Below are 22,174 nucleotides of genomic sequence, written 5' to 3' on the forward strand. Positions count from 1 at the left end.
ACAAGCCCCCCTCTCCTCCCCCCCCCCGATTTGCCTCCTTCTTCTGAAAAAAAGGACAGGCTGGATTTCCATTTGAAAGACCCGCGCAGGGGAGGGGGAGGGCAAGGCTTCCTCCTCCTCCTCCTCCTCCTGTCCTTCGGAAAGGCCCACCTTGTCAGGCCGGTTTTCACAGCGCCCGGCACCCTCCCCTTTCCCCCCTCCCTCCCTCCCTCCCTCCCCCCCCCAAGCGAGGCTGAGGGGCGCGAGGGAGGGGCTGGGCGCGAAGGGGGGGGGTGTCTCCGCCGACCTTCTTGACGGAGAGCGAGATGTTCTCCAGGATGCGGTCCTTCAGCTGCGCGGGGGGCTCCATGGCGGCGGCCCGCGCTCCCGGCCCGTCCTCCTCGGGGCTCCGGAGCCGCCTCCGCCGCCTCCGCCTCCGCCGTGGGGCCTCCGTGGTGGCGCTGCGGCAGCGGCCAGCGGGTCGCCTCGGCAGGGCGGCGAGCCGGCCCTCAGCCCCGCGTCCTCCTCCGCCGCCGCCGCCGCCCCCCTCGTGACCGCGCGGGGCAGGCCGGGAGATGTAGTCCCCGCCGCCGCCGTGCCTCCACGGCAGCCCCTGCCCGAGCCAGGCACGCCGGGAGTTGTAGTCCGGCCCCGCCTCCGCTCCAACGACAGCAACCTGCGAAGGAGGTGCTCGGGTCTCAGAGGCCGGCCCAGGCCGCCGCCTCCGCCCTGCGTTTGGCAGGGATAGGCAACCGACTAAACTTTAATTGATTTCAATTTTTAATTTTAATGTACTGTACAGAGTGCTTTAATTTTTGTTGTTGTTAGCCGCCCTGAGTCCCTCGGGGAGATAGGGCGGGATATAAATCCCATAAATAAATAAATAAATAAATAAATAAATAATAAATAAATAAATAAATAAATAAATAAATAAATAAATAAATAAATAAATAAATAAATAAATAAATAAATAAATAAATAAATAAACAAACAAACAAACAAACCTTGGCCCCTTCATGACTCGTGGACTTCAACTCCCAGAATTCCTGAGCCAGCCACGCTGAGGGAAAAGGGAGAGGTTTCCAAGCTGAGCCAGGCTGGCTCAGGAATTCTGGGAGTTGAAGTCCACCAGTCATGAAAGGGCCCTAGTTCCCTGATGCTGGCTCAGGAATTCTGGGAGTTGAAGTCCACAAGTCATGAGGGGGGAGGGCAAAGTTCCCTGATGCTGGCTCAGGAATTCTGGGAGTTGAAGTCTACATCATAAAAGAGGCAAGGTTGCCTACCCCTGGTCTATGGGGATTCTCAGTTATCCAGGCCGTGGTGGTCCCACAGGGGCTTTTTTCAAGAGGCAACTGGACTTTTTGTTTGAAGACATTTCTCTTCTCATCCAAGAAGCTTCTTCAGCTCTGACCAGATGGTGGGGAGTGGAAGGATTTCCTCAGGGTGACACAGACAAACCTCCCAATTGGCCTCAATGACCCTCTAAAACAGGGGTCTTCCAACGTGGCCCTTTTATGACTTTGTGGACTTCAACTCCCAGAATTCCTCAGCCAGCCTGCCTGGTGGAGGAATTCTGGGAGTTGAAGTCCACAAAGTCATAAAAGGGCCACGTTGGAAGACCCCTGCTCTAAAACAAGGCAAATGACCGGCTGTCTGCATGGAATATCAACCCTTCCATTTCCCCACCATCCGGTCAGAGCTGAGGAAGCTTCTTGGGTGAGAAAGGTCTTTCTTCAAAGAAAAACAAGAAAGTCCAGTCGCCTCCTGAAAAAAGCACCTTTGGGACGACACCCGCCAAGGTTTCACCTGTTGTACCGGTTGGGCCTGCTGGGTCACGGAGCTGCAAGAGCACTGCACACACCCAGATCTGCCAGGCAGCCCAGGAGATGCCAGTTACGGGCCTGGCACCTGCCAGCTGGAGCATGGGAGAAGGTGCTCTGGGTGCTTCCAAAAGCCATTGCACCACCCAGTGGGCGCCGCCCCGGGTTGGTTTTCTGGATGGGTCCCTCACCCATCCGGTCCAGAGGCAACTAGCAAGGCGAGGGATGCCAAGCGCTGGGAGGCATTGACTGCATTCCATGGAGCCATCAGTGCCCAGCTGGTGAAAGGAGTCTTGACTAGCAAGGCTGCCTTGGCTGGGCAAAAGCAAATTTGGGGGCACAGCTACAGCGGCGTCCCTACTGTTACCCCCAGAAAGGGGGTGCCACCAGCACACAAACGCCGCCTTTTGTTCTTTTCCTCCCTCCATTGCCCACCAACTGCCAGGCCCTCTTTGGCCCTGCCACCCTCCAATTTGGCTGCCCGTGAGCGGCTCCCGTAAAGATCTGTCGGACAACTGCTATGAGAAAAAAAAAACATCTTTATTTTTAAAATCCAAAACGTTTACATATTTCTCCCAGTTGAGAAGCAGCCTGCCCCACCCCCACAATACGTCCTTATTTTTGGTAAAAAAAAAAAAAGGAAGATGTGAGCTACAAAGATGTCACCAGATCATCGGCAAAGAGCCCAACCGATGCCACCCAGCAGCGGCCGAGAGGGCCGTAGGAGGGCAAAGGGCTGCTGCAACAAGGCAGGCAAGATCCCTGAGAGGCTTCGGCCGCTGGGTGTGCCAAGGGTGGCAACCGGTGGCCCAGGCGTTTACTCAGTGTGCAAGGGAGCAAGGTCCACACTGCTCCTCCTTGAATCATACGCAACGGCTTCAGGACGGCAACTGCCTTGCAGGCTCTCACAATAGGAGCTGAAGCCACCAGGACCACCCTCCAGTCAGGCTCTCTCTCTCCCTCTCTCTCTCTGTGCCAGGACGTGCCGCCCTTGAAAGTCACACAAGGGTGCGTTTCCAAAGCATCACCTCCTTGGCTGGGCTTCAGGAATCTCCTGTCCTGTTGCCGCTGTAACCCAGAGGTTTTGTCCCTCTGTAAGGGAACCCCCGGTGTGCAGAAACCCCCCCCACCCAACTTCCCATAGAAAGATTGGGGGGGTCTCCCCACTGCACCTCCCCTGCCGTCCGAGACCCAACAATCTTAAGCGAGAGAGCCACAGCATTTGTCAAATCAAAAAGAAACCCCACTTTTGTGGGCTCCCACCCCATTTCAAAACTCTTGAATTATGGGCACAGGACAAGATTTCCGCCCGAGCGACAGAGCAAGTTCAAGCCTTCTGAAACACAAAGGAAGCAACCCCCCCCCACCACCACCACCCCCGTCTTAACTTCAAGAGCCAGTCCTGGCCGCAGAATCGGGGTCACCAATTCTCTCCAAAAGGCATGCATTCCTGCCCTCTTATGGCTAAAAGTGATCAGCAGCTACAAATCCCCTTTTTTTCCATTTTCAGCTCCTCCAGTGCTCAAAAACACACCCTTAAGGGAGGCTCCCAGCAGGCAGCCCCCCCAACATCCCCCCCCACCGAAAAATGGGAAAGCGCCAGCTCCTTTATCAACCTTCTCTCTGACCTAGCTCTGCTATCTCACCAAGCCCAGCCCCACATCCAAAGCTGCTAAGCCGCAATTCGGCCTGCACCATGAATGGCCACAAGCACCCCCCCCAGCCCTCTCCCCTCGGAACCAGCTTTAAAACCCAAAGAGCGGACTTTGTGGGTACAGCTTTATTCCACAGGACCCCGAAAAGTGCTGCCTCTTGGAGCACTATGCCCTGGCACCGATTTTCATCCAGGGCAGGAGGCTAAGCGGAAGGGAACCCCGGTCACACAGTTGGCAGGCGCTGTCCCTCCCTGGCGGTAAAGAAGGGGGGTGGTGGTGCCACGTACTGCCCCCTACTCCTAAAAGTCTCTGCCTCCTGGCATTTAACCGAGGTAAGCACCCCCTCGGACCCGGGCCTCTAGTTTCTAAGCCCTCGATTTGCCTATCGTTCTAAAACCGTATGTTTTAAGTAAAGTTTATTCCATAAACGTAGCCAGAAGAGTAGCAATAATAGATGGCGATTTCCGTTACAATACCAAGATTTGCTTTTTAAACGGCCAAAATTCAACAAGGGAAAGAGGCGGCGACCTGGTTGAAAATAAGGGGTTATTTTTCTTTCCTGCTTGCCAAAAGGGAAAAAAGAAAAAAGTACGGCTGAATCAAACTTTGTCGCGAGGCGCGGGAAGGCAGGGCAATTCCGGAAAGGCTGTCTTGGCTACGTGGGGACCACGATGTTCCTGGCTAGCAAGATGAGCAGAGCCAGATCGGCATTCCCCCCTGCGTGCTCCAAAGCTTCTCCCGCTTCCTGGGGCGTAAAGCCGGCCTCCACAATCTGATCCAGGTTTGCAGCCAGGGCAGGAGGAGAGCGGGGATCGGAAGCCCCAGGGAAGGACACGGGTTCAGGCAGCTGCTCCAGATGGTGCTGCGGCTCGGCCTCTGCTTCCAGGGAGATGCTGGAGGCTCCCCCTTCTTTCAGGGAAGAGCCGCAACTGCTCTCGGACGCCCGGGACTCGGGACCGAGCGAGGCAAGAGAGCTCAGCCCCGCTGCGGCACAGCTGGATAAGCGCTGGGCTGGGACTCTCAGGCGCTCTTCGACCAGCGGCGGAGGCCATACCGCCAAAGGGCTTGCTGGGACGGAGTCACCACAGCCGGAGGCCCCTTGGGCAACCTCCTGCTGCCCCCCGTCTAAGTGGGGCTCCTCCAGCATCTCCGTCGCAGCTGGGCAGGCAAGGGCCAGGTCCGGCCTCGCTTGCTCTCGGGAGGAGGAGGAGGAGGCCTCCTCGGCCGCAGTCGACCCTCCCGGAGGAGCCTCCAGCGAGGAGCGCCTCTCTTCGTGCCGAGCGCCCCCCATTCGGAAGTCGTGCTTGGCACTCACAACCAGGAGGCGGTGAAGCTCCTTCAAGGCAGAGGCCAGGGAGATGCCCGGCTCTTCATCTTGATCCTTGGGCCGGTCAACGGTGACGTTTCCAGGCTGAGTCGAGCGGCTCGCTGGGGGGAGACCGAGGGGCAGAGGAAGGCCAGGGCACTGGTGCAAGCCCAGCTCCATCCCGGGGCCCGCAGTGCTCACGTCGGCTGACTCGAGCAGGGGTGGGTCCTCTGGGCCAGGGGGCTCTTCCAGCGAGCGGTCCTCTCCTGGCAGCTGGGCTAGGGCCCCCTCTGGCCTGTCTTCGGCCCCTCGGGAAATCTCCCCCCCTTCTGCCGCAGCGGCCAGTGGCAAGGAAACGTCCCCCACGTGCCGAGGCTCCCTCCATCCGCCCTTCCTGGGGCTCCTGCACCTCTTAAAATCTGGAGGAAGCTCCAGGGGCTCTAGCGGCAGGGGGGCGTCGGGCCCGCTCGTCTCCGGGGACGCCTTGCACGGGCCGCTGTCTCCCTCCATCTCCTGAGGCTCGTGGCCAGGGGCGGCCTTCTCCGGAGGGCAGCTGGAAGCAGCAGGCATGTTTCGGGAGGTAGCTGACCCCCCCAAGGGGGAGTGGGCCCCGGCGCCAGGCAGATTCAGCGGGGGGGCTGGCGGCTCCTTGCTCCCCAGCCACCCCTGGGGGTCCAGGAGAGAATCCAGGGATTTCCCAGCTCTGGGACATTCAGGTTCCGCCCGGCCGCCCAGGGGGGAGCAGACGGCGGGAGCAGAGGCCGAGCGATCGAGCGATCGGCTGGCAGGGCTATCATCGGCAGTCTTCGGACCACGTTCTGGAAAACAAACCGGCGGTTTAAAGCTGTCCGACGTCGGTTGTGAAGGAGCTTCACGTGAGGTAGATTCTGCAGCGCTATTCTCTGCGCACAAAAGAGGAGAGAAGAAGGGGAAAGGCAGAGTGAGAACCCCTGAGGACCCCAGACGGCAGCGGGAAGGCCCTCCGAGCGACCGGCAGAGGGGCAGCTGGGACCGCTGCCTGTCCCCCCCCCAGCCTGCTCCCTTTGCAAGCGGAAACGACCCTTTCCCCCCAACCCATCCCCAAAGGGTCTCCTTTCCCCACTTCCTCCCCCACCCTTCTTCTACACCGGGGGAGGCTGGAAGAGGCAGGAAGGCCAAACCAGATGCATGCATGCAAACAAGCAAGAAGCATGGGAGCCATCAAGGACGAAACCCCCCCTCCCCTTCAATTTCGCTGCAGTTAAGGTCTTAACCGGCTGCGAGGGTCACTTCCTGACTTCCGAGGAGCAGGGCCACGATGGGTTTGGCGGAGAGCCCGGTCCTGCAAGACGCCAGAAGAAAAGCGCTCTGCTGGGCTCGGGGGGTAGGCTGGGGGGGGGGTGGGCTATCCGATTAGCCCAAACCGAGCCCGGCGGGTGCCTTCCAACGCGCCCACATGCATTAGCCGAAGTAACGCCCAGCATTACGGAAGCGGGCGCGGCTTTTCCAGCGGAAGCAAGCCAAGCATGGCGTTTGGCAGCGAGAGATCCAGCCGAGCGATCCGGCTGCCTTGGACTCGCACCGGCCCGGCCTTCCCCAGCTGCCATTATTCCGGCAGGGACAAGCTTTGCCCAGGAGCGTCCTGACGAGCCCGCTGCTGCTGGAATCCTCCGCTGGGCCCGTTGTGCGTCTCGGATCCGGGCCGGCGGTCCCCTCCTCCTCCACCACCCCCACCCCCACTTGCGGGAGCCACGAGGAGGAGGAGGAAGCGCTGGCAGTACCTGGTCTGTGGCCCCCTCCAGCGGCAGCAAAACCACATTACATGCATCTAGGCTTCTGGCATTCTGTTTGGATTAGGAGACAAACACACCAAAGGTGGATTAGCACACCACATGCACCGTGCTCCGGGGTGGCCCGGCGGCCCTTTCTGCCCCCCTGCGGGCAGCTCCTCTCTGAGCGGCCGCTGGCTGACTCTGCCAGGCGAAGGGCGTCCTTGCTGGCTCTAGGCTCAACTAGCGCTGACTCTCCCTTCGGTTGGTGGCTCTTCCTCTTCCTGCGGTTAAGGGCAGCCTGGCGGGCACGCAAAGAGGCCCCCGGGCTGACGCGCTCCGACGCTCGGCCGGATGGGGAAACTCTCCTGACTGTCCAGCGCATCCCAGATCCATCTCCTCTGCTGCTGGACAATGCCGGCTAGGCCTGTTTGGTCCTCAGCTCCTGCAGGAAAGGCTCTTCTCTCCTGATCCTATGTAGCTGTCCTGTCCCTGGTCTTTCTCAACCGCGCCTTCCTCTTCCTCTCCTCTGAGCTGGCTGACCGGACGGGTGCAGAGCCAGCGCGGGTTTTATGCCCGCTGACTCCTCCCTCCGAGGGCTCTGGACCTCCATCCCTTGCCCTCCAGATCCAATGCAGGAAATTAAAACCTCAGCCCCGAGGGAGGCCAGGCGCTCTCTCTCTCTCTCTCTGTCTGTCTGTCTGTGTCTGTCTGAGTTCCTCCGCAGAGCTAGCCAGCTGGATGCGAGGGATGCGTGCTCTGCTCACCAAGTCTACGCTCATTCCGGTCCTCAGCAGACGCTTTGGGGAAAGGGGGGGGGGGGAAGCTGGAGTCGCGCAAAGACAGGAACTTTGGCGACCAACTTCAAAAGACAAGAACTACTACCTCCGGGGTGCTGAAGCGCGCAGGGCAGCTGAGGGACGATGCCAAGGAGTGGTGGTTCCCATCACACAAGCCTCAAAGCGGGGGGGGGGCAGGGAAGCCCCCCCCCCAGCCTATCGTGAAGCAGTGGGAGGTGAGGCAGGAGGTGACCAAGCAGCACCAGAGGGCAGAGGGCCGACTGCTCGGGCTAAGTAAAACTCGAGACTAAGCTGGATCTCTTAAGGGAGAGCTTTTAATACCAGGATGTAAGGATACAAAAAGCCACTGCTGAGCTGACCGCGGGGCATTCTTCTCGTGTGTGTGGGGGGGGGGGAGGGCAAGAGCTGCTATAAGAGGGTGCAAAGGCTCTGAGCTGAGGGGCTGGAGACTGCGCGGCGCTTCCTTCGCTTGGCTTTCTGCCGCTGGTGCCTGAGGCGGCCATCTTGCCCAAATCCACCTGTAACTAACGGTGCCAAGAGAGAGGAGGGTGAACGAAAGACAAAACTCATTCCCGCTGCCTTCTTCTAGGGGCGTCTCTGTCTGCCTGCCACCTCTCTCCACTTCTGGGAACTGGGGGGAAGGAGGAGAAGAAGAGAGGGGGGGGGCAGTCCCGGAATAAGCTCCTCTGAGTCCAGGATGTCAGACTCAAGAGTCGGGGGGGGTGTTTCCACCCTCGAGAGAACGGTCCAGGGTGACTCGGCAAGCGGGGTGCGAACCGCACCGTGGCCCTAGAGAAAGCGAAGCCTACGAATCCGGCTTGGGGGGGGGGGGAAGGAAAAAAAACAACCCTCTGCGCGAGACAAAGAGAACGTATTTTTCTTCCCAGACGCCGCTGAGCACTGGAGAGGAAAACGTGGTGAAAGGCTAATGAAATTACTCACCTAGGCTCTCCTGCTTTGGATAACTTAAGGGTGCAACGTTAAAAATCTCTGCTTAAAACCTGCTAGGTCGCAAGCTCCCCGCGACGCCCATCCCTTCTGGGAAAATCGGAAGGCGGTCAAAATTCTCCATGCTCCCAGCAAAAGAGGCCGGGGGGGGGGTTTCCCTCTGTCGCAGTGCCTCCTTGACCGTCCCCCCACCCACCCAGACCCTCTTTTCCAGGACGCTCCTTGCAAATTAAGAACTCTGCCTAAATTGAACAAACCAACGGCATCTCCTCCCCTCCCCCCCCCCCCAATCTCAGCACTGCCGGATTAACGCTGGCCTGAAGTTCAAAACTTCCACTTCTCCGGCAGGTGCCCATCCCACGTGAGCCGGCCTGGGGGAGGGCACGTCCTCCTAGCCCTGCCCGCGTACCTGCTTCGTCAGCAGACTTCTGAAGGGCTTCGGCCAACTCCTGATCGGCCAGCTCGTCGGGCCTCATGTCCTCCCGGCCCGGCCCGTAAGCCAGCTTGGCGCATTCGGGAAGCTCCCCCTCAGGCAGAAAAGAGGTCTGAGAGCCGGTGGTGCCGATCACCAGCATGTTGTTCTTGAGGTCGATGGAGCACTGGGGAAGACGGAAGGAAGTCGAGGCTGACCTTGGCCTGCTGGGGGAGCTGCCCACGAGGCCGGGGAGGGAAACAGGCCTTCCGAAGCTCCGGCTTGGGAGTGCCCCTCCTGCCAGCCTCAGGTGCCCGCTGCTCACCTGGTGCCTCTTCAGCATGTCCAGGCCCAGCAGCATGTCCATGGGCTGCTCCTCCAGGATGGAGAAGGAGCACGGGAGGAAGTCCCCCTCGATCTGCACCTGAGCTGCAGCAGAAAACATGGCGGGTGGGCCAGCCTCTCTCTCCCTCCCTCTCTCTCTAGCGTTGCCAGCTGCCTCCCAAGAAACACTTACCCAGGTGCACCCTGCCAATGATCCGCTGGGTGCCCACGCCCCGAGCGATACCGGCCCAGCGCCGGTCCACCAGTCGCATGATGTTGCACCGCTCTGCACACGCCTGGCTCATGATGGTCATCTGAGCACCTGCCAAGAGGGCACGTCAAGTTGAAAACATTCCTACCGGAGTGGGGTGGGTGGGGGGAGAGAGGAGGTGGGCTCTTCCCAAAAGGAAATCTCAGCCCTGCCATCCTCCCCGCCCAAGGCTGCCTGGCATACTCCCGCCAGACTCTCCTCCAACGTGGGCCAGTCACACCCAGGCAGAGAGGAAAGGGGTTGGGTGGGTGGGAGGCAGACGGACCCGAGTCCACGAAGGCCTTCACGGGGTGGCCGTTGACCTTGCAGTTGATGTACAGCATCACCACCTGGCCAAAGCTCTCGGGAGCCTCTTCCATCGCGATGGTCATGTTCTCCTCAATGTTCTGCTGCCTGAGCAGAACACCAAAGCCGGTCATCAGGAGCCTCCTTCGGCCAGCTCCCTCCAGACCCAGCCCTCCGCTCGGCCCCCAGACCTGCTACCTAATGTCCTCCTCGATCTTGGCCTGAGCTTCCAGGTCAAATGGGTCAGCGGAGAAGAGACGGATCCTCTCCTGCTCCCGGCGGGCTCGATCCTGCTGCTGTTCCACCAGCACCTGAGTGAATTTCTCTAGAGCACAAAGCGCAGGGGGGTAAGGGGGCATGCGAAATCCACCGGGCAAAGGGGCAGCACCGCCCTTCCCCCTGCCCCTTTCCCCCTCCACCCAGCCCCAGAGCTTTCTTCCCTCCTGGCAGGACTCACCCAGGTCCCCGCTGAGCAGAGCCTCGGCCAGAGGCGGGTTTCGCTCCTTCAGCAAGGAGAGCTCGTGCGGGTTGGCCAGCAGCATTGCTCGCAAAAGGGCCGGGTTGTCCAGGCCCTGCGGGATGGAAGGCGGGTCGGGAAGAGCCGGAGCCCGTGAGGAAGCAGGTGGGGCAGGGGCAGGGGCCGGGGGTGGCAGCTGTAGAGACTGGGGCAGCTGGGCGGACGTCCCCGGCACAGCGATGCTGCTGAAGTCTATCCTGGGCAGGCCTGTTTGCGACGGGGAGAGAAGACAACCGCGGATTAGGCTCCAGCCGGAGGCTCTGGCCTTGGGGAAGAGGGAGGCGGGATCTGGCAGGGGGATTCTGAACCGGGGGGCACCTGTCCACGCTGGGCTTGAGATGGGCCTGCCTCAGCGCTCCAGAATTTGGAAAATATGACCCACCCACCCCCACTGATCCGAGCAGGCGAAGCAGATATGACGGCATCTGCCCCCCCCCCCGGGGGAAAAGGTGGAAGCGGGAGTGATGGCCCACAAAACGTTGGTTTATTAGGACACTGAATGCACGTTGCATTCTTGCTCCTGCGTTCGTGAACGCTATTGCTGTGAAATCCACTTTCGGTGCACAGTTCCAGAGAAAAACAGCCCTCGAGGATAAACAACAGGGGGAGATGCCTTAAGCTTCCCGGGGGAGGGGGGGAGAGGGGGGAGAGGAGGAGGAGGAGGAGGGTGCGAAATCTGCCACGCTTTCCAAAATGAGATCTGAGGAGCTAGCAAAGTCGCTGGCAGATTTACAACCGGCGGATTAAAACGGACAGAAAGCGCAGGGGCCTTCGACGGAGGCCGGCCAGGCCAAAGACGGGGAACACCAGAGGAGGAGGAGGAGGAGGAGGAGGTCTCTTACCAGGAAAGGGGGCCGGGGATAGTGCCTGCCCATTCTCCACTTGCTGCAGGATCACCACGTCTCCATCCTTCAGGCCATAAGACGCTAAGGACCGGTGATTATCCGTGAGGGGCTGTTCGCCAAAGATGATCTGAGAGAGACACAGGCAGTCGTTCAATAGCAAGCGGCCTCCAAGGAGATGCCCTGCCAGCCTTGGACAACCCACCCCCCTGCCCCAAGGCTATAGAGCGTGCATGCCTACAAGGGCAGCCCTAGCCACCCACCTCTCCAAGTGGCTTAACAAAAGCAGCTCACTTTCCTGAAAGTGCCAGGAAGCGGATCCCGCTGCCCCCCCCCCCGGACACTGCCAGGATCCGGCAGAAAGCACTGCCTGAAAGAGCTCGGGGGGGGGGGGGGGAGGAAGATGGCGAGAGCAGAAGAACGCAGCTGGGAACCACCCGCAGGTTGCAACAAGCCGACCCGACCGGTACAAAGGATGGCGGGCTGGCCGGTTGGGTCAGGAGCCAGATCCACCACTCCCCACGGAGGGATCAGGATATCAGGAGAGGATCTTGGTGGATCAGGAGAGAGCCTTGGTGGAGCAGTGGGCTGATGCCTCCTTAAGTAACACCAGCTGCCTGCCATTAGTGCAGGTTCGAGTCCCACCAGGCTCAAGGTTGACTCAGCCTTCCATCCTTCCCAGGTAGGTAAAATGAGGACCCAGATTGTTGGGGGCAATTAAGCTGACTTTGTAATAATGCCGCTTGGGGTGTGTGTGTGAAAGCCCTAATAAGCAGGCATATACATAGAATGAAGGCTACTGCTAAGCTTGTAAGCCGCCCTGAGTCTTCGGAGAAGGGCGGGATATAAATGGAATTAAAATAATAAAAAAAAAGATCTGGCTCCACCTTGCTTGGGCCAAAAGGGGCTGCAAAGCTTTGTCCAATCGGAAGGGGGTGGAGGGGGGAAATCGGGATCTACAGACAGGAGAAGGAGCCAGGAAAGGGGGCCGGAGGGGGGGGCGTTCCTAGTCCAAACCCACCGCCTTGCCTTCTGCAAGTGGCTACCCAGCAAACGAGGTGGGCAGCGCCTGGTCTGGGGGCAGCCAACATATAGGGATGGGGCAGGGGGGCAAGCAAGGGGTGGGTGGGTGGGTGGGAGGGAGGGCAAGCAAGGGGTGGGTGGGTGGGTGGGAGGGAGGGCGGGCAAGCAAGGGGTGGGTGGGTGGGTGGGAGGGAGGGCGGGCAAGCAAGGGGTGGGTGGGTGGGAGGGTGGGCAAGCAAGGGGTGGGTGGGTGGGTGGGAGGGAGGGCAAGCAAGGGGTGGGTGGGTGGGTGGGTGGGAGGGCAAGCAAGGGGTGGGTGGGTGGGTGGGAGGGAGGGAGGGCAAGCAAGGGGTGGGTGGGTGGGTGGGCAAGCAAGGGGTGGGTGGGTGGGTGGGAGGGAGGGCGGGCAAGCAAGGGGTGGGTGGGTGGGTGGGTGGGAGGGAGGGCAAGCAAGGGGTGGGTGGGTGGGTGGGAGGGAGGGCGGGCAAGCAAGGGGTGGGTGGGTGGGAGGGAGGGAGGGAGGGCAAGCAAGGGGTGGGTGGGTGGGTGGGTGGGTGGGAGGGCAGGCACCCAGGGGAGAAGCGCCTCCATCCGCAGACTCGGAGCTCGGGCAGTTCGGCAGCCGCCCTCGCAGGAGACCCCCGGCGACCCTCCCCACCCCCATGGCAAAGCCTCCCCCCCGCCACCCGAAGGCACCCGGAAGCCCCCGCCCAGCCGCCCCAGAGGGGAAGGAGGGAGGGGGGGCGGCTGAGCCGGCGCTACCCCCTCCCCGCAGGGACCCCCTCCCCGCCGCCCACCCGCCAGCCGAGGGAGCAGGACGGAGGGCGACCCGATCCCCCCCGGCGGGACCCCCGGGAGACCCCCGTCGGGGGAGCGGGGCGGGCGCCCACCTGGCTCTGGGAGGCGGGGACGCCGGACTCGAGGGCGCAGAGGGCGCGGAAGTTCTGCAGCTCGAAGTCCGCGTCCACCTGCAGCGAGAAGGTCAGCTCGGAGCGGTCCCGCCGCAGGCAGAACACCGTCAGCAGCATCGCCAACCTCGCCCGCGCAGCCCCGCCGGAAAGCCGCCTCCCAGGCGCCGCACGGCTCGTCGCAAAGCGGCGCGCAAGGCGGCGCAGGCGCAGGAGGCGCAGCACGAGGAGGAGGAGCCCCGCCCCTTCGCGGGGCCGGCTAGAGCGGGAGTAGGCCAACCTCGGCTCTTTAGAGGACTCGTGGACTTCAACTCCCAGCATTCCTGAGCCAGCCGCGCTGAGGGGGGTGGAAAGGAGGGGTTTCCAAGCTGAGCCAGGCTGGCTGAGGAATGCTGGGAGTTAAAGTCCACAAGTCACGAGGGGGCCGTAGTTGCCCCATGGCTGGCTCAGGAATTCTGGGAGTTGAAGTCCACCAGTCATGAAGGGGCTATAGTTCCCACATGCTGGCTCAGGAATGCTGGGAGTTGCAGTCCACCAGTCATGAAGGGGCTATAGTTCCCACATGCTGGCTCAGGAATGCTGGGAGTTGAAGTCCACCAGTCATGAGGGGGCTGTAGTTCCCACATGCTGGCTCAGGAATGCTGGGAGTTGCAGTCCACCAGTCATGAAGGGGCTATAGTTCCCACATGCTGGCTCAGGAATGCTGGGAGTTGAAGTCCACCAGTCATGAGGGGGCCGTAGTTGCCCCATGGCTGGCTCAGGAATGCTGGGAGTTGAAGTCCACCAGTCATGAAGGGGCTATAGTTCCCACATGCTCGCTCAGGAATTCTGGGAGTTGAAGTCCACGAGTCATGAAGGGGCTATAGTTCCCACATGCTGGCTCAGGAATGCTGGGAGTTGAAGTCCACCAGTCATGAGGGGGCCGTAGTTGCCCCATGGCTGGCTCAGGAATGCTGGGAGTTGAAGTCCACCAGTCATGAAGGGGCTATAGTTCCCACATGCTCGCTCAGGAATTCTGGGAGTTGAAGTCCACGAGTCATGAAGGGGCTATAGTTCCCACATGCTGGCTCAGGAATGCTGGGAGTTGAAGTCCACCAGTCCTAAAAGAGCCGAGGTTGCCTACCCCTGGGCTAGGGTTTTTTGCTCCTAGTTTCTTTATTTTGTATAAAGAAGTATTTTTTTGTGTTCGTTGATTATTTATTCTATCGGGGAACTCCAGGGCAGGGCCAAGATCAACCATAGAAGGCGGGGTGTGTGTGTGTGTGTGTGTGTTCAAACTTGGCCCTTTTATGACCTGCGGACTTCAACTCCCAGAATTCCTCAGCCAAGCAAAAAAACAAACAAACAGAAATCACCCAATCTGGTTCGGCCATGTGACCAGGCACAAAAAAAATAACCCCACTTCCGGCTTCTATCCAGGCCAGGTGGCTGCAGAGGCTCGTGTTTTGGTTGCGATTTTGCATGTCTAACGTAAGTACCTTTTCTGAATTAATTCGTTTTTTGTGAACACTAGCTAAATAAACGTTCGTACCTGGGGGGAATGACCTGCATATAGCCATTTTTGTTAAAATTAAGAATGGGTCCGTTTCATTTTGGAAATGGGGAGTGGAAAGGGTTTTTTTTAAAAAAAACAACAACAAAACTCCTAGGGTTTTATTTTGCATTTTGTTAAAATTAAGAATAGGTCCCTTTCATTTTGGAAATGGGGAATGGAAAGGTTTTTTTTAAATAAAATAAAATAAACTCCTTGGGTTTTATTTTGCATTTGTTCCAATTTACTGTGCACTTGAATAACTGCACCCTCTTTTAATTAAACCGCCAGTTGCGTTTAAATCTGGAGACCTTGTTGAAGAGCCACTGATGGACTCTGTGGCTCCCCTTTTTTTTTCCAGGCACCCAGTGGAAAGGTTTTTTAAAAATAATAATAATAAAAAAATAAACTCCTAGGGTTTTACTTTGCATTTGTTCAAATCTACTGTGCATTTGAAGAACTGCATCCTGCTGTTAATTAAACAGTAAGTCGCTTGTCCGCTGCATTTAAGCATGGAGACCTTGTGGAAAAGCCACTGAAGGACCCTGTGGCTCCCTTTTTTTTCCAGGCACCCAGTTTGCCACTTCCGCTTCAGCTCCCACAGCCTCATCACGGCCAACATCCCCAATGAAAAGACTCCCGGAGGGGCCAGAATCACAGACGATGACTTGACCGCTCACAGAAGGTGAGAGTTGACCCTCAGGGTGGTACTTTTTATCTCAGCCAGCGCCCTGTGACACCACTCTCAGGGTTGCTAGACTACAATCCCCAGCAGCCTTAGCTAGACAATATTGTGGGAGGCTGGGAGGCATTCCCCCAAGTTGGCCTTCCTCAGTTTAAACCAAGGGTCTTCAAACGTGGCCCCAGAATTCCTCAGCCAGCCTGCCTGTCTGAGGAATTCTGGGAGTTGAAGTCCACAAGTCATCAAAGGGCCAACTTTGAAGACGCCTGATTCAAACAGGAAAAGAGAAGAAGCCGCAATGGAAGAGCGTTTGAGAGCTTATGCTGGCAGAGAGCCAGGATGTTGTGGCCAAGCCAGGCAGGGGTTTAGGATAGGAAGGTAGCCAGCTATAAATCGTGAGCAAGCTCTGGTGAGCAGCAAGTGGCTTGGAAGAACAAACCCGGGCGATGGGTGAAGGGTGGTAAGATGTTCCAGCACCCATTATTATGGGTTGAGTTAGCTAAGGTTGATGGGAATTATAGTCCAGCTGCTTCTGGATGGCTATTGGCCTCTTTTCCTCTTGGAATACAGAGTAGTTTAGTTTATCCAAATCCTGTTTTAAATCTTCTCCTTACTTTTGTGAATTTATGCAGAATTGACTTGGGAGGCCGGTGTGTAGTGTAGTTGGTTCACATGGTGTAGTAAGATGGAGGGTTTGTTGTCACTGTGTTGGCAGGTGGGAGCACAAAGGGAGGCTCAGCTAATCTCAGTGTACACATAGTTGTACTTTGACAATAAAGTTTCCATTTTTTTCTCCTCCCTTCCCCTCCCCTTCTCTCCTCTGTTCTCCCCTCCCCCTCTCCCCTTACCTCCTTTTCCCTTCTCTCTTCCATCCCATTCTCTTCTCCTCTCCCCTCCTCCTCCCCCCACTTCCCTCTCTTATCTCCTCTCCTTCTCCCTTCCCTTCCCCTCTGTTTCCTCATACTCTGAGCTGACTTCCAAGAAGGTGAATACAAGACAGTTGACGTATCTAGAGCAGTCTTTCTCAACCTTGATTACTTTAAGGCAGGCAGGTCAAACGCACGATGTCATGCAATGTCGTGCGACGTATCGTAACTTCTTCCCCATTGCTGGCAATGGGATGGGCACGGTTTTGGCATGACGCATCCAGCCCATAGGCCGGCAGTTTGACGTGCCTGCTTTAAGAGGACTGAACTTCAATCCCCAGGATTCCCCATCCAGGGAATTCTGGGGATTGAAGTCCACACGTCTTAATGCGGCCGAGATTGAGAAGCACTACTCTAAAAGTAGAACAACCCGGAACCATTAAGGGTGCTCCTTCAAGCACATGGGCCTACTCTGAACTTATGTTGCTTGCATTTTAACATCTCCTTGGCCCTAGAGAGGAACCAGAGTCTGGAGCAGGGGTCTTCAAACTTGGCCCTTTTATGACTTGTGGTATGCTGCCTGAGGAATTCTGGGAGTTGAAGTCCACACGTCATAAAAGGGCGAAGTTTGAAGACCTCTCGCCTGGAGCAGCGTTCTTTAACCTGGGCAACTTTTAAGATGTGAGGACCAATTCCCAGAATTCCCCAGCCAGCTTGAATTTGAAGTGCAGACATCTTAACGTTGCCAAGGTTGGAAAGTTGCTCCAGAGGATTTTGAACTGCTGGGAACCAGGCTGGTTGAAAAGCACCCAGCTTATTTTCTTTTCCCTTTTCTCCCCTTGCTTCTCTCTGAACAGGCACAGAGGCATTATCTACGCCTACGAATTCTCCACAGACGAGCTGGTGGCAGAGAGCGTCCTTCCTAGCTGCCGCTCCTCTTACAACGAAGTGGACGGCTACAGCTACAACACTGGCCTTGTGGTCCCCTATGACAACATCTAGGCAGGATGGGAAGAAGGGAAGTCCAGCTGAGCTGGACTCTGGAGGAGGAGAACCCCAAGGATGGCGTTCCTGCAGAGCTCTTTAGAGGGCTTGGAAGCCACGGGTTGGCCAAGTAGGCAGCAGAAGAACAGGGGGCACATGGGGGTCTCCCCAAAGCTTTAATAATAGCGCTGTAGGAACGAAGAAGAGATGGTGGCTAACAGGAACCATGATAGATAGGCAAGAATCAGGAGATGGTAATAAAGGCTTTAGCCCAAGAATCAGGAGGTAGTAAAACAGGTTGTAGCCCACGTGTACAGACACCCATTCTAGTGGAAGGGAGGGCTTCCATTCCTTGCACCTAGCTGAAATAGTTCAGTGCTGCCTTTCTGGAACAGGCGCCGACGCTATCTGCGACATCTGGAGATCTTAAGAAGAAGATGAGACTGGGAGCGTTTTTTTGTAAATAAAATACCTTTTATTAAGCGTTGGTCTCGGGATGAGGGGGTTGGTGTGCTTGAAAATGGTTGTTTTATTGTCAGGGGTGCTGATTTTCGAAATCCCGCATTAGGAGTAAGTCCAGAGGCCATCCCAGTCGGAGAAAATCCTGCCACAGGTAAGTCAAGCACGTGTGTGTAAGTATCCTTTCTTCTCCGGCTCCACTGGCACTTTGCCTGATTGCACCACGACTGCCAAAGCAGCACCCATCCTTAACTCTGCTGCCTGGGGCTGCTGGGAGTTGTAGTACATCTCTAACTTGGTGCAGCGCGGGGATCTTTGCCTGATCCATTCTCCATGCCACTTTTTGCTGACTTGGTCACAAGTCATCTTGTGGGGCCTCCCTGCTGGGTGGGCTAGGGCAGCTGCCAAACCAGCAGGGAGAGCACCATAGGTATTCCTCTCCTCAGCCATTGCAACATGGGTTGAGGATGATGGGACTTGGTGGCCAGAGAGAACTCGGATGGGCAAGTCCTCCGCAGCTGACAGTTTGCTGTCCTTGTGCAATCAGGAGAAAAGTGACTGGTATATATGGGCAAAAGGGTCTTTTCTGGGCAACTTTAAATGTCCTTGTTTTCCTCATGCCAATTGGGCTAATCCAGCAGTTTCCCCAAAGGAATCTTTCCAGAACAGGAAGATAGTTTTGGTATTCTGGAGGTATCCTGATGCCCCCATTAAGACACTTCCTTTTCTAGGAACTTCCTTCTTGAAAACTTGCCATAGAGGAAAATTGTGACATGCTGGGGGCCCTGGATTGCCTATATATATATGTGTGTGCATATATCGGTGGAGCTTCAGAAGAAAGATGCACACACACAGCTGGACACATATTGTGAGCCAAGGCAGTGTTTTGCAAACTTGTCAGATGTGGGGGACTTCAACCCCCAAGTAATTCTGGGAGTTGAAAGCCATCCACCTTACAGCGGGCAAGTTTGGAAAAAGACTGCTCTAAGGTTACCGGATCTGGGCTGCAAAAACATGGTAGGCCACTAGAGGGTGCCAAATGTAGTTTGCTGCCCCCTAGTGGCTTTTTCTTCTTTTGCAGCCCAGAGCTGGTAACCTTAGTATGGTATACACCCTAATATGTGGTAATATGTAGATATAAACATATACCATATATTAGGGGATATGCCTATTACTGTGTGTGCCTGTGTACATTAACACAGCTGCACATAGTCATCTAGGCTAAGCTCTATTGGGGCTTTCCTAATGGATCTTGGCCTATATTGCTCTATGTGTCTGTGTATCTTAACACAGACACACAGAGCAATATAGGCTAAGATCTATTAGGAAACAAGGCCCCAATAGAGCTTAGCCTAGATGACTGTGTGCAGCTGTGTTAATGTACACAGGCACATACAGTAATAGGGGTATGTCCCAATAAGTAGGAATGAACCGGACACTCTGTGACTTAACTATATACGTGAATCTGTGTGTGGGGGAGGTGCTTATGTTTTGGGGGTTTGGTTTTGGGTTTTTTTTTTTTTTTGCCGCCTCGCTTCTCATCCAAGAAGCTTCTTCAGTTCTGGCTGACTGGTGAGGAATGGAAGGATTTATATTCTTTGCAGTCATCTGGTCGTTAGTACTCCAAAGGTCGGTCACTAGCTCTCCGAGCCGTTGAAGCCACCTGGGGGTTTACCTGTACCCTCGGAGTCACCTGGACCAGTGTGGCGGTGGGCCTGGGACCTTCTTGGGACTGCTGAAAGGACCGTACTGGAGACGGGAGAAAGGTGGCGTCATATTCCCCCCCCTCTGTCGAGAGGGGTGTTCAGTTTTAACACAGATGGCCTCTTTGACCCCTCTTTCAAACCAGGGGTCCTCTCCATCCAGAACGTGGGCTTTGCTGTCTTCAAGAGCGGCCTTTGTCTCTCAAATGCAGATGGACCACTGTTCCAAATGTGCTTTTCCAAGAGGCAACTGGACTTCCTTTGTTTTTCCTTGAAGATGTTTCGCTTCTCATCCAAGAAGCTTCTTGGGTGAGAAGTGAAAATCTTCAAGAAAAAACAAAGTCCAATTGCCTCTTGGAAAAGGACCTTTGGAGCAAACTGTGACCTGGCTAACTTAAGAATCTCCACAGAAAGATGAACTGCTGAATCTTGTCCCGATGGGTTTGTTCTCCTATGTTGTGCCATGCGTTTATGAAAAACAACTTCACAAGCGCATGGCACAACATAAGAGAACAAACCCACTAGGTCTAGGACAAGATTCACACTTCAACACTGAAGTATACAGAAAACCCAGTGTGTGTCTGCAAAAACACAGAAGTCATCAGAATCCTACACCACTGGGCTGAAGGTTTACCTACCAGCAAAGAGGGACTAGAAGGCCCCAATTGGGCCTTCATCAAATCCAGATAAAGATCCAGTAGGATCCTTTGTCCCCCCTGCCCCCAACAAGAACAACAAAGGAAGCAACATCAATCCACAAAGTGCAGGAATATCTGAAAAGCTCAACTAACTCAACGTACATGCACTTTCTACCCAAAAATACACTAAGGCAGTGTTTCTCAAAACCTTGACAACTTTTAAGATGTGTGGACTTCGGCTCCCGGAATTCCTCAGCCACCATGCTCACTCAGGAATTCTGGGAGCTGAAGTTCACACATCCTAAAAAGTTGCCAAGATTGAGAAACTGCACTAAGGCAGAAGCTTGTCCACCCAAAGGATAAAATGCCTACAAACTGAGCAATGCAGTCTGTGCAGAAGAATGGAGTGAGACATGTACAGATCTGTACATTGGAGAAACAAACCACAAATGCATGGCACAACCTAGGACAACAAGCCCACCAGGACAAGATTTAACCATCTATCTGCACTTGAGAAACGAAGGCCACTCTTTCGAAGACAGCAAAGTCCACGTTCTGGATAGAGAGGACCGCTGGTTTGAAAGAGGGGTCAAAGAGGCCATTTGTGTTAAAACCGAACAAGTCTCTCTCGACAGAGGGGGAGGGATACGACACCACTTACCTCCTGTCTCCAACACGGTCCTTGCAACAGTCCCAAGAAGGTCCCAGGCCCATCCCCACACTGGTCCAGGTGACCCTGAGGATACAGATAAACCCCCAAGTGGCCTCAACGACTCTTAAAGAGAGCTAACGACTTACCTTTGGAGTACTAAGGACCAGACGACTGCAAAGAATATAAATCGTTCCATTCCCCACCAGTCAGTCAGAACTGAAGAAGCTTCTTGGATGAGAAGCGAAACGTTGGGGCATGTATATATACATATATGCACATGCAGAGACTTGTTGGCATAATTAGTTTATTCCAGGAATAGACAAATTATGTCCCTCTGTGTGCATATATGTACATACACATAGATGTGCATATTAGCATATTTTAATAAATAGAACTATCTGTATGAAATGCTAATATGTACACAGAAGAATGCCTATATATATTACTACATAAAAGCTGGTATAGGTAGCCCTTGAGTTAAAACAGTTCATATAGTGACTATTTGAAGGTATAACAGTACTGAAGAAAGTAGCTTACAATTGCAATATCCTTGAGGCATGTGATTAAAGTTCAGAAGCTTGATAACCGACTTGTATTTATGATGGCTGCAGTGTCCTGGGGTCAGGTAATCACATTTTGTGACCTGACAAGCGAAGTCAATGGGGAAGCGAAATTCGCTTAAAAACCAACAGCTACAGCCATTCACTTCACAAATGTAGCAAGAAAAGTCATTACATTGGGCAAAACTCACTTAACAAAATGCCTCGCTTAGCAACAGAAGCTCTGGACTCAAACGTGGCCATTAAGTCAAGGACTACCTGTAATATATATAGCCATTCACCCCGAAAGCTAGCTTACCATGGGCACCCCGTATAATGGCACCATCACGTCTCATGGCGTGGAGCGGGGGTCCTTTGGTGTTTGGGGACTAAACACAGCCCAGGAAGCTAGAAGTAAAACACATAACAACTGCACAAATATATCAAAACACTACAACATTGCATCAAAGCGGAGGTCCTTTTACTGGACGCTGGAAGGTTGGTCTTCAACTCAAGATGGGAATCCATGTGGCTGGTCCAGATGACTCTGAACTTTGTGGATCCGTGGCAGTTGCTTCAAGAGACATGTAGCCCTCCCACCCACCCAAACAAGCTCACAGCCATCTCCAAAGCCTCCCACCACCCGGTTGCAGCTACTCCGCCGCTGTCAGTAGCAGAGTGCCATGGGTTCCAGCATGAGGAAGCAGACGTGCATCACGGTCTCTATGTCGATTCCTTCCCATATCTGGCGTCAGAAGGAAAGAAAAAACAGTTAGAGGAGAAGACAATTTCTGATCTTGCACATCTTCAGTCGTACTTCAGAAAGGAGCAAATGTTGCACTTCAGAATGACTCGCAGTTGACTTGGCCTTAAGATTTTTCCCAAAAAATAGCTGGTGGGAGAGAGATTCGCTCCAAAAGGGATGCATGGACTTCTCTATCTTTGCTTGGTCCTGCATTCCTCTTGTGAACCTTTTGCCCACCTCCCTTTATTAAAAAAAAACCAACACTTTCCACTCCCCATTTCCAAAATGAAAGGAACCTATTCTTAATTTTAACAAAACGCAAAATAAAGCCCGTTTATTTTATTTTTTTTTAAAAAAAAAACCTTTCCACTGGGTGCTTGAAAAAAAAGGCACAGAGGCCTTCAGTGGCTCTTCGACAAGGCCTCCATGTTTAAATGTAGCGACATGCAACTGGCTGTTTAATTAAAAGCACGAGGTGGTTATTCAAATGCACAGTACATTGAAACACATGCAAAGTAAAACCCTAGGAAGTTTTTT

The 22,174-nt window shown here is 55.3% G+C and overlaps 2 protein-coding genes and 1 long non-coding RNA gene across 9 annotated transcripts in view; 1 reads left to right on the forward strand and 2 right to left on the reverse strand.

The window, feature by feature from the left end:
- Positions 1-514, reverse strand: part of PLEKHM2 (pleckstrin homology and RUN domain containing M2) — a 17,170-nt gene extending 16,656 nt beyond the window's left edge. For all 4 annotated transcript variants that reach the window (XM_081341188.1, XM_081341187.1, XM_081341190.1 and 1 more), the window contains exon 1: positions 287-514. In XM_081341188.1, coding sequence (XP_081197314.1) covers positions 287-349 — 63 coding nt within the window. In that variant the 5' untranslated portion in view covers positions 350-514. The remainder of the gene's footprint in view (positions 1-286) is intronic.
- A 1,804-nt stretch (positions 515-2,318) lies between these two features.
- DDI2 (DNA damage inducible 1 homolog 2) lies at positions 2,319-12,996 on the reverse strand. 4 transcript variants are annotated; one of them, XM_081341307.1, is made up of 10 exons: positions 12,821-12,996; positions 10,908-11,037; positions 10,006-10,272; positions 9,747-9,873; positions 9,529-9,656; positions 9,186-9,314; positions 8,994-9,097; positions 8,666-8,855; positions 6,521-6,583; positions 5,527-5,662 (listed from the first exon to the last, which is right to left on the reverse strand). In XM_081341307.1, the coding sequence occupies exons 1-9, from the start codon at positions 12,956-12,958 to the stop codon at positions 6,558-6,560; spliced, it is 1,239 nt and encodes a 412-aa protein (XP_081197433.1). In that variant the 5' UTR covers positions 12,959-12,996; the 3' UTR covers positions 5,527-5,662; positions 6,521-6,557. The 4 variants fall into 4 exon arrangements, 3 of the variants coding, with proteins under 3 accessions (XP_081197431.1, XP_081197433.1, XP_081197432.1); XR_014028205.1 differs by having other exon boundaries at positions 5,579-5,662; positions 6,521-7,832; XM_081341305.1 differs by lacking the exon at positions 6,521-6,583 and having other exon boundaries at positions 2,319-5,662.
- A 1,208-nt stretch (positions 12,997-14,204) lies between these two features.
- Positions 14,205-21,203, forward strand: LOC308675916. Its single transcript, XR_014028238.1, has 3 exons — positions 14,205-14,308; positions 14,938-15,054; positions 16,775-21,203. It is a non-coding gene; the product is annotated as an uncharacterized lncRNA (long non-coding RNA).
- The last annotated feature ends 971 nt before the right edge of the window (positions 21,204-22,174 follow it).

The sequence above is a fragment of the Vipera berus genome (genome assembly GCF_964194415.1).
Source record: "Vipera berus genome assembly, chromosome: 17".
NCBI lineage: Eukaryota > Metazoa > Chordata > Lepidosauria > Squamata > Viperidae > Vipera > Vipera berus.